General features: G+C 33.5%; 2 protein-coding genes across 2 annotated transcripts; one reads left to right on the top strand and one right to left on the bottom strand.

Moving 5' to 3' along the window:
• Positions 1–3384, top strand: LOC139881300 (uncharacterized). The gene is made up of 9 exons (XM_071865802.1): positions 1–563; positions 1070–1248; positions 1338–1570; positions 1655–1796; positions 1895–1992; positions 2408–2473; positions 2634–2723; positions 2845–3021; positions 3346–3384. The coding sequence occupies exons 1-9, from the start codon at positions 1–3 to the stop codon at positions 3382–3384; spliced, it is 1587 nt and encodes a 528-aa protein (XP_071721903.1).
• Positions 3385–6940: 3556 nt separating this feature from the next.
• Positions 6941–8938, bottom strand: LOC139881298 (amino acid permease 3-like). The gene is made up of 6 exons (XM_071865799.1): positions 8833–8938; positions 8513–8746; positions 8265–8358; positions 7906–8129; positions 7682–7821; positions 6941–7594 (listed from the first exon to the last, which is right to left on the bottom strand). Exons 1-6 carry the CDS (start codon positions 8936–8938, stop codon positions 6941–6943), a joined length of 1452 nt encoding a protein of 483 aa, XP_071721900.1.
• Positions 8939–11227: the final 2289 nt, after the last annotated feature.

The raw sequence follows: 11227 nt of genomic DNA, 5'->3' as shown, positions 1-11227 counted from the left end.
ATGGATGAATTTGGTGTGTTGACGGAGAGGTTTGGTTTAAAGCCTCAAGGAAAGTCAGCTCCAATGGCATCATCAAAAAGACAACCACCGACAACACAAACCACCTCAAACTTAGGTCAATCCCGCAATTGGGGCGGATCCAATTCCAATCTAAATTCCATGAACGATCACGATTTTTTATTCCCATCCAAGAAAGCTCAGAGTTTCGATGACTCTAATGACGTTTTCGGCGATTTTTTCCAAAAGTCAACAACAAAACAGCCTCACGATGGTTTTGGCTACGACCCCATTTTTGCGAATAGTGGCGGTGATGATGACATATTCGGTTTAAATAGCTCAAATGTGAAATCTTTTAGAAATGATGATATATTTGATTTAAAGAGCTCAAATGTGAATTCTTTTAAGATTGATGATATATTTGGATCGCTCAAGGAAACTACTTCTCCTGTAGTTGATGACTTGCTTGGTGATTTTGGGTCAAAGTCGAAGATTTCGAGCCGAAATGGATCTGCAAAAGCTGGGTTCGATGATCTGATTCCTGGCTTTGGCTCAACAGTAAATGGGTGCGTGCTTGTTGAATTGGAATTTAAAATTTTATTGTTTCTTTGCTGTGACCTGATGGAAGGATATATCTTGAGATTTGATCATATTCATACACTTTGTTGAACATTGATGTCTAGTGCTCATATAGGTAAATGTAAGCTGCATTTGTGATATAACAGATAGGGTAGCAATAACATGAGCCCAAAATTTTCTCGCAATGATTGATTATCTTTGTAAATTTTGATACTCTTGGAATTTTGTGAGAACTTCTGTCCACGGCATTGCTGTGTGGAACACTAATTTACAATGCCTATTTTCATTCTATGTCTGATAGTGTCCTTTTTCTCAAATGTCTATTATGGCTGTTATTGTAACTGATGCAAAACAATATACCTCACCGAACTGAGGCTTCATTGTGCTTACTGCTCAAGTGAGCGGTTAATGTCGGCTGGACTTAAGCAGAGTGCTTACCAGTTAACCTTCATTATTGTATTTTGTGCTTTATAATGAATATAATCTGAATTAGATTCCTTACATGTAGACGCAAGGCAGAAACAGCTAAGTCATCCTCCGTATCAGCTGATGACCCATTCGGAATTTTAGAATCTACATTTGCCACAGTAAGAAATCCTGTGGAAGGAGGCAAAAAGCCCGGCACATTGCGGCCCCCACCAAAACCTGCTCAGGTTGTGAAGGCAGATAAAGGTATCGGTTAATTCTCTACTTGGAGGAAAGTGAATTAGTGTTCCCCATTATTCGGTAATGTTTTCCTAACAGAGCGCTTTATGATATAGTTAAAAGTCCGAGTGAGTCTGCAGTAGATGAACTTGAGGATTTCGCCATGGGTAGGGTACGTAATAATGTTGACGGACAGTCGAAGAAAAGACAAGGTACAAAAGCTAGTAGATATAATGAAGCCGAAGATGCTTCTGCTGAACCTCACAATAAGGGTGTAGATGATCTGGAATCCTTTTTTGCTGCGAGTTTTCGTTCCAGCAGTGTGCCAAGATCACGAGATGCAAATTTGGTAAGAACTTTCGATATTAAACCTTTCCCGCAACTATGTAGCTTGTAGTAGTTGTGTCATCTTCTTTCCTGATATAATTGTCAGGACTCTGTGTTTGACGAGAAAAGAAATGATAGAAAAAGTCCTCAAATGGTCAACAAGTCAACTGTTCGGCCGCCTTCCAGCGTAAAGAAGCCTACTCCAGTCTCCAATATGGTGGATGATTTCTCTTCAATATTTTTTGGAGGTAATTAATCGTCGAATATTCGTTCTTTTCTGTCATAAATATGCATCCGTTGGGATTTATACCTACTGTTTTTTTTTTAATAATTTGGTTTCAAAAAGGCGCTTCAATGTTTGGAGAATTTGAGGAAGTTGAAGGGGAAAGTGAAGAAAGACGAAAAGCACGAATGGGACGTCAGCAAAGAACTCATCACCGTATGGTGCGTGTTTTTGCTTCTATCCATGTCACTACTCTTTTGTTGTACTGCTATCTCTGTGTGTGCCAGATGTAATTGATATAACTCATCAACATGTTGGTTCGAATTATGTAAACTTCTCGTAACCCAACTGTTCTCTTTTCCTAATATGCTCGGTGATATTATTATTTGTGGTATATGTGCCACTCGTAAAGCATTTAGTGACTCTTTTTCGTCACTCGGGTTTCATAATTCTTTGTGCTGGACTGGCTTTAAATTATAAGATTTAAATAAGTGCAAGAATTGATGCACATGGCTGTATTAATTTTGCATTCAGATCAAAATTCTGCATCAATATCTCTTGTGGATTGAATTGTATTAACATTTACTGCATGAATTCATCTGCTATGTCCTAATTATACATTTGTTCTGTTATTAGGCACAAGCAGTTGCCGATATGAACCAGCGTGAACGCCAAACTCAGCAAGAGCAAGAAGAGAAATCTGTAAGTTATTTCAGGACCGTGACACTGTTGGGATGTGTACTGAGATTATGTAACAACTAATATCTAGACTAGAATTGCCTCATCCCTCAATAGCATCTTCTCTCTTTTTCTTCTTTTTTGTTTTAAACTTTTCAAACTGATATTTCTGTTATTTGTACAGAGGATTGCAGATGCTGTGGATCTTCAAATTAAGCGATGGGCAGCAGGGAAAGAGGGAAACATGCGTGCGCTGTTGTCTTCATTGCAGCAGGTCAGTTGTTTTACTAAAATGGTTGTTTCCAAAACTCTTCTGCTCGCCTTTTTTTGCTTTGAAGAACAGTATCTTACATTTTATTAATTACGAACATTTGGTTGTGTTGATGTTTTCACAGGTACTTTGGCCTGAATGTGGGTGGGAGCCAGTTTCGCTAACAGATTTGATCACTTCTACCTCTGTCAAAAAGGTTTATAGAAAGGCAACATTATTTGTCCATCCTGATAAAGTTCAGCAGAAAGGTGCCACTCTTCATCAAAAATATATTGCAGAGAAGGTTTTTGATATCCTAAAGGTACTCCTCTACAATGTAGTTTTGACAGTTTAAGCCTTTCTTGACATACTGATAATATGCATTAGCTCCACTGTTGCGTATACATACTACGTAAATGTTTCTGTTTAGTTTTTTGATTTGAAACTATGAACCTTGAACTATTAAATAACCACTTTAATTAAGATGCCATTTATGCCTAGTACTTTTTCTGTTGTTATACTTCCACAACAAATATTCTTCTTAAAAGAAAATTGTGTCCAATTAGCAAGAAAGCCACATCTGGCTGTTTCAAAGTAAAATAACTATCGCGGCTGTTATTGTCTAACACAATATTTATCTATACAGGAAGCATGGAACAAGTTCAATGCAGAGGAACTTCGTTAATGATTGTTTGGGAGTTGTAAAAGGTCCCAGTTTCAAATTTAAGATGCGATCAGATCGGATCGGGTCCTGTTCTTTCTTTCTCGAGCAATTGAATTTAATAGAAATACACCATACAGGATAAGAAAACCTTTCGAGTACACATTAGATGTAAATTGTGGCAGCTGGAAGAAAATTTTCGGACTTGGAAGCAAGCATTTTCCTTACATTACAAATGAACCATGTTTTTTTCTGTCTTGTTATCGTCATCTTGTTAAATTTTAGAATCAATTGTATCCATTTTTTTAATTAAAAAAAAAAAAAAGTAAAACAAAGGTTATCTTACTGTAATTTTGCATAAATAAATTTGTTCATTGGTGTTCGATCTCAATCCTTCACTTTGGCAGGCCGTCTAAAGTGATCTAAAATTCTTGATTCGATCAAATTTTTTACAGGACTTTGAATGGTCGAAAGAAATTTTTTTACTACTATGTGTTTGTGTTAGAATTTTTTAACAAAAAAATTTTTAATGCGTGGAAAATTACTTGTGTTAGAATGCAATTGGAACACGTTGTAATAAAAACAAACACACAAAGTTATGTTTTGCCTGGTTATAATACCTACTTTTCCCATGGATCTTGGAGATTCTAAATTCGTGTCCACTTCTGATGATGGAAATTGAATTCTCAAGAAAAGTAAATATATATATAGTAGAATCTAAATTAAATAAAGTTATTTCCGTTAAATTAATCAAAATAGGCGGCAAGTAAAAGGAGACCTACTAAAAATGCACACCAACAACCCACTAAAATAAAACTCTTGAAACATGCCCCGGCCTTCAGAGGCAGCCGGTGATTATGACCCCACCAGAGGCCCCGCCACCACCACGCATCTTTCCTCCGGTTATGGCGGCGGCCACCATTCCACTACCAACACTTTTAACCAAGACCTGCCAAGTGTGTGTATTAGATATCATTAGGGCTCCAAATTTATTAATGCGAGATAATCCCCTCTTAGTAGTATATAATTGAAAAAGGGTGTGGTTTACAATATTATGCTTTCCATCAATTTACCTCTTATTAATTCTTCAAGTCTATTACGTAAATTGTTGCGATTTCTAGGAATTTTCGTGTCTTTTCCCACATTCCATATTGATGTAATTAAGCATTATTATTATAGATTAATTATAAATGCTATAAGTACTTCATCAAGTTCGAATTATGAAACTCTCTGAATTTTGAAAATCTAAAAATGGTTAAACAGCATATAGAAAGATCATCTGAAACATAATTTCTATATATGTGTGCCGCATGTTAGGAAATATTAATTCTTTAGAATAATGTCTTTATATGTTTAAAAACTATATAGTAGGCAGACTAATGATAAAATAAACGTCTTTTGACATTTTTATATGTTATTTCTTTTAATTAGGATAAGCTGACTATTTGTTTGTAAATACTTTAAAACCCGTTAAAAAACTCTTTTTTAAATATAAATAACAAGTCATCTAATTCAAGTTAAAGTACTGGTTCTAATATATTTTACATATATATCTAGCTGCTCGGTTCATATGCATGCATTATCTTTATATTTCATTTTTATTGAAAATGTTAAGTGTTTTTAGTTTCTAAAAATGGAGCAAGAGTTTGAAAGGTTGCAGACTTTAGCAGTTATAATTAAATGGAATCTAACTCTCCCATAGTGGTTGAGAAATATTGTATATCCATAAAAATGAAACCCATACATATATATATACATATATATATATTATTTCCGTCTCAAAATAAATACAAATTTTTATATATAATTTATATTAGAAAATTTACATCTATTTTAAGACGGAGATAATATTAATTAAAGAGAGATGGATTGGATATGATATGGGTGGAAATGAAATCTTGGAATGTGGAACTGGGTGTACTTAAAACAAGAAATGGCCTAACTAATTAAGTATTGTGAAAGTTAAGAGTCCATCCCCATCGAAAGATACTTCACTTTCTTCTGTCAGGATGCGAAATGTAATGTAATGGGGCTCGACCAAACATCGACATATATCCCTCTTTTTTGAAATATTTTGGATGGTTTACATTTCATTTTATTTTTATCATTTTGTTCTCTCTTAAGTGTTTATAATATCGATCTTCAAAAAAAAAAAAGTGTTTATAATATTTTTTGCCAGTGTCCACTTGATGATGCCACTTTCAATGGCCCCTAAGTGAAGTCGCCTTATATATTTCAACTTCCTTTTGCATTGTATTAATATTTACGTACTATTTCCTTTCAATATATATATATAATATTTACGTACTATTTTCTAAGATCCTACATTCCTTATTAATTGTCGATTGTCATTCTTCCTATATATTTTACATTAAAAAAATGATAAATAATTAGTTACAGAAATAATATAATATTTCCAAAAATGTTACGTACTATTCCATTTGTTTCTAACTATATATTATTAAATTACAAAATCTATTATTACAATATACTAAATACTATCGATGAAAATTAAAATCTCAAAAAAAAAGTAATTACTCAAGTTTAAATTTCGTACTACTGAAGAATTTCAGAGTGTACTGGCTATAAATCATGCATATATATATATATATAGATATTATAATAGTAAAATACACTCATCAATAAGTCATTATTATGAAAAACTTTAATGATTCGTCTACTAAATATATTCTTCATATTGAATGGTTTATATTTTTAGTGGAGATACTACTTCTTAATGAGTTGATCAGGACAAAACTAACTTTTGATTTTGAAGTCTTATAAGTATTTAATAAGCGGCTTGACCTTAGTCCAGAAATTCATCTATGCCACAAAAAATAAATAATTATATATCGATAGTGGAGTGAGAAAAATATTTATCATACCATCTAAAAATAGATAAATTAAGTATAAAATCATATAAGAAAAATATTTTGGTGTAACCACCAATAAAAAGTGAACATGTGATTTTATAAAAAGTTAATTTACAAAAATATAGGATCCTGTTTGTTTTTAAATAGTTTTCTGATTCACAAATCTCATACATACACAATTTATGTATAAAAAAATATAATACATTCTTGAATAATAATACTATAGAAAAAAAAAGAAAAAAATTACAAACAGACGAAGGGTACATCAAAACCATATTTATTCATTTCGCCTAATAAACTTCCAAAGTGGCTGAGCCTGCCTCTTAGGCATGATTATTGCTTTTTAGTTTTAAAAAATTTGTTGTTAATATACTTTTATGGTTAATAAATTGGGAGAAAGGAAAAAGAGAAAGTTGTAGAAGACAACAGTTTGCTTTTGCTTAAAATTTCTTCAAATTACTTTTGACAACAGAGAAAGTTACAGACTTGAAATGGTGGCATTTTATACATTAATTCATGGCCCCTTAATTTCTTCTTGACCTTTTTTTGAAGGAAGCAGTGAGAAACCAAATTAAATTCGGTGAAATTACAACATTAACTTAAAAAGCCTCTTAGGCTGATTAATTATGAACAACAACAAGAACTAGAACTTTAATGCTAATCACCAATTTTCTTCTTCCCTTGTTAATAATTACTTGTCCGATAAATCAGGAGCTCATTGAGAAAGGTTTGTAGGATTTTAGATCAAGAACGACACCAGCAATGGATCCAGCAGCAGCAGCTATAGTAATGACAAGGCAAGCGATGCTTAGAATTTGCAAGCAAAGCCATCTTGTACTCCATTTTGGTATTTTCTTTTGTGAAATGTACATCTCAACCGGAAAATAGACGGTTAGAGGCCAAAATCCTAGAGCACCGAGTAGTCCGACAACGTCGTTAAAGAATGGGAGAAGCATCGAGATCAAAGTCGTTAGGATCACGAAAATCGTCCTCCATACAATCCTAAAGAGGCTCATATTGAATGGTTTGCATCCTGGAATTGAGATTTTAATCTCCTTGGTGAGGAACTCCATGTCAGCAAATCGATTGGCAGCGTATTTTTCTATGAAAGCGAATAAGGGTTGGCAGTAGACTTGGTAAGCACCAACAAGATGGATCACAATAGCTGCATTGGCTATGTCGATTAGCCAAAATGGTTCGTAGAATCCGAAACCTGTCAGCAAGTTTCCTGGAGCCATGTCTCCGAAAGCCGCATAGCCGAAACAGCCGCATAGCATGTAGAAAAGGGTTGTTACTGCAACACTAATCAGTGATGCCTTCTTCATTGTTTTTGATTCTGATGGTGGTGATTTTAATGTATCCTGTTTTCATTCCATATATATATTTTCATTAGCTCAATTTGTAGACAAAAGCTTATGATTTCATGGGCAATAATAAAAAATATGTACCTGAATTTCAATGAGAATTAGAGAGTAGGAATAGGCAAAGGCTATGTCTCCAAGTGCTTGGAAGCTTCTCCATATTTTTTCAGTTTCACTGACAGTTCCTACGCTAATTCCAGTTAAGCTCCCCATGAACTTGCCGTTTTCTAGTGTCGAAAAAATTGAAAAATTAGTTTCACCACTAAATAAGTGAAATATTTAAAGAATGGAAATAATTGTTAGGTTCGAACCAGCAACTTTGGCGATGCCAAGGCCGAGACCAATGGTGGAGTAAGTGAAAGACATGACAGCAGCAAGAATGGAGAGCCACCATAGCTGATCAAAGTCAGGAATTTGGGATAAGAATATCTGCACAACTCCAAATGCAATCATATAAGGATTGCTGTTTACTTCACATTTGCTATTTCCATTTGCACCACCATGTGTGTGGAAACAACCTGCCCTGTTTATTGCCCTGCAATGTTTAATCACATAATTAATTGTCTTTAAATTTTAAGAGTAATCGATTACCTTTAATTTTTTAATTTCAAAAACAAAAATTACCTTTAATTTTTTAACTAATTAGTACATAAATAACTTATGAACTTACATCAAACTAACAGAGGAAGCAATTGTATATCCAATGGCAACACCAAAAAGATTGAGGTATTGAACCCATCCACAAAGTGTAACCTTGAAACCACCTAAATTAAAAAATAAAAAGAAGTATTATCTCATTTATTATTTATTTCACAACAGTAAAAAACCTAGGTAAGCTTTTGTTTGGACTTTTGTCCACTTTGGACAAGTTACAAGTCGATAAAAAGAAGAAAAATCAATTTATGAATGCAAACGTACCAAGATTCGATCGGACAGCGTCCATATAAGTGTAGTTTCTTTTTCCGGTGATAGGATCACCGTGTCGATAACAAGCAGCGAGGAGGGTTGAAGTGTAGTAAGTGACGAAAGAGAACAAAAACATAACTGTTGGCCCTGCAACCCATCCCAGTTGTGCTGTTGCCCAAGCCAATGACAGAACTCCCGACCCAATCACAGCTGTTATGATATGTGAACTTGCTGTCCAAACACTTCCTGATATGATAAAAGTACAACAGAAAATGTTAAATTTCAATAAAGATGTCCGAAAATGATTTCATTTTGATTTTTTTTTAAGTTACCAGTTCTCTTGAGACGTCCATCATCGTCGAAGCATTTCGAGCCAACTTGTTGTGCTCCTACGTCAATTGAGAGATCGAAAACTTGGCGGTTCTTGTTGTCACCCATCTTTTTAAAAAATAGGCCAAAAGCAAAAGAAATGAGCTCAGAAAAATAGAGATTGTTTCGTTTACAAGTCTGAATATGTATAATAATATTTTACTATATGGAACTTTCTAATTCTGTGAACTGACAGATTTTCACTCTTCCCGAGTGTCACAAAACCCAAGTGGATTTTTAATCCAAAAATCGAAACTTTCCTAGTAAAAATTGAAACTTAATGAAAGGGAACAAAAACCTAAATGCTAAAAATGAAGGACAATAAAAGGGTATGTGTGGATTTTTACTTTTCCAAGAAAATTTGCAGGGAAAGCAGAGAAAGAAAACAGAGAATTATAAGTTGTTTGGATGTGAAGAAAATAAGGCATGCCATGGGGTTTATATAGGAGAAGACACAAGACCACGTGGCCATATAAAGTGAGGGAGTGTGTAGGCGCTATTTATGTCAACCTACCGACGAAATAAAATATGAAGAAAATTAAAAACATTGACTATTAAAAGAAAATTATCATGGATAAGAAAAGAAAATTATTTTTCTCTGTCTTGTATATGAGAACGAGAGAGATTGAAGATCAGTCCAAACAAAAACACTACCCTACAAGAGATCTTTCTCACCGCTTCCCTATTCGATGGTTGGTATTGAATTATATAATGTAATGTAACATAAAAAATTCATTTTTTTACATCATTTTTTAACTCTATATTTCAAGTATATAATTTACTAAAACGCTATATAAACGAATAACAACAAATATATTGTTAACACATGATGTATAGATTAACCTTTCATGTTATAGAAAAGAAAAACTAATTGGAAAATAAAGAAAATACATTTATGAAATATTAAGTAGAGAGTGATCTTACAGTCATTCTGCCTCTATAAAATTCAATGTATTGAAGAGACTTATATGTCTAATGAGCTTAAAACCGCAAACAACACCAAAAGAGATAGTAATATTTGTTGTTCATGTCTCTTTTCTACTCAACTTCATAGGTTTATATAGTGAAAGAAAATGTTACTTTAATTAATATTTTAAATAATAATCTCTATAATGGACCACTATGGAATCTTGGCTTAATAACATCCACCCCTTATCAAAAGAGGAATAGGGTTCTTCCATAATTCATTACTGCCATTGAAATAAAAACAAAAAGAATAGACTTTATTATAAGCAATGGAGGAGAGGAGAGTACTTGATGCAAATACTAATTTTTACAATAAAATAAGTTTGGTGTAACTAGACTTTCATGATTTATACATAAGTCCGAAAAAGCATTGGCATTCATATAGATGAACAAATAGTATCTCTAATTAATTCAGTCTTTTAGTTCCCAATGACTATGGAAAGATAGGCCATTACACAATTTTCTTGAAAGAAACATTCCAAATTTTCTACTGTACTTGATGCATGATCCAGAAAACAGCAAAGAAACTTTTGTTGATAATAAGAAGATGACTATAAAATTGTTTTGAATATAAATTGTTGTTAGCTAGAATAAGCGTGTAGTATAGCGTAGCGTAGTATGGAAATTGTGAGTGAATTCTATCTACATACTCATCTATTTATTGGCCTCAATTAGTGTCGTTCTAGAGTTTAATAAGGGCGTGATCCTCGAAATTAATGCTACTTAATGAGATATAACGTATGTAACGTTGGGACGTGTTGTCCGGTTGATTCAAATGAAGACAACTATATCCCATGTGCATTTGATAAGTGCTTCATTCCGCCCACATTTTAATCCGATTCCCTCTTATGCACCTAAGTGGTTCTGACCTTCTTTAGTTATATACATGGGATTGTTTTCTCCGAGTCCTAACGTCGTGTGGATGAACCTTGTAGTATTTAGTTACATTTAGTTGATATATTTGCAATATATAGAATATAAAGAAACACATTATCCAAGCTTGCTATCTCATTATCCCTCATTTTTGTTGCTAATCTATCGTTAACACTTTTTTTTCCTTCTCAAGTTATATTTGTTAAGTTATGAGCTGATTTTTGGATGGTAGTTCAGCTGATTTTATTTGTTTCCTTGTGTTCTTTCTCCTAGATGTGGTCCGGTATGAATACTTTTAATACCGAGGATTCCCTACCGGCCTATATATTCACACGTGCTTTCAGAGACCTTGAAGACATTGATTTGAAACAAACATCCCTTTCGAAGAATTCTTTGAAAATTGGCCACCTAGTTTTTCCGGACGCTTTGCATGCATGAAATAATGTTTCCTAGTAAGATATTTGTTGTAAGCGCGTGTAAAATACTTTTTAGATGATTTTAATACTTTTATTAATATGA

This window comes from Rutidosis leptorrhynchoides, unplaced genomic scaffold (genome assembly GCF_046630445.1).
Source record: "Rutidosis leptorrhynchoides isolate AG116_Rl617_1_P2 unplaced genomic scaffold, CSIRO_AGI_Rlap_v1 contig14, whole genome shotgun sequence".
Taxonomy (NCBI): Eukaryota; Viridiplantae; Streptophyta; class Magnoliopsida; order Asterales; family Asteraceae; genus Rutidosis; species Rutidosis leptorrhynchoides.
The sequence above is the reverse complement of the archived record's forward strand: the minus strand, read 5'-3'. Positions and strand labels throughout refer to the sequence as shown.

Bases quoted from the DNA above. Each gene is read 5' to 3' on its own strand.
- LOC139881300 (XM_071865802.1), top strand. From the start codon at position 1: ATGGATGAATTTGGTGTGTTGACGGAGAGGTTTGGTTTAAAGCCTCAA. The intron at 1,993-2,407 runs GTGCGTGTTTTT...TTCTGTTATTAG, and splicing joins AAAGAACTCATCACCGTATG to GCACAAGCAGTTGCCGATAT. The intron at 2,474-2,633 runs GTAAGTTATTTC...TTATTTGTACAG, and splicing joins AAGAGCAAGAAGAGAAATCT to AGGATTGCAGATGCTGTGGA.
- LOC139881298 (XM_071865799.1), bottom strand. From the start codon at position 8,938: ATGGGTGACAACAAGAACCGCCAAGTTTTCGATCTCTCAATTGACGTA. The intron at 8,130-8,264 runs GTAAGTTCATAA...TAAACATTGCAG, and splicing joins GCTTCCTCTGTTAGTTTGAT to GGCAATAAACAGGGCAGGTT. The intron at 7,822-7,905 runs GTTCGAACCTAA...TTTCGACACTAG, and splicing joins TGGCATCGCCAAAGTTGCTG to AAAACGGCAAGTTCATGGGG.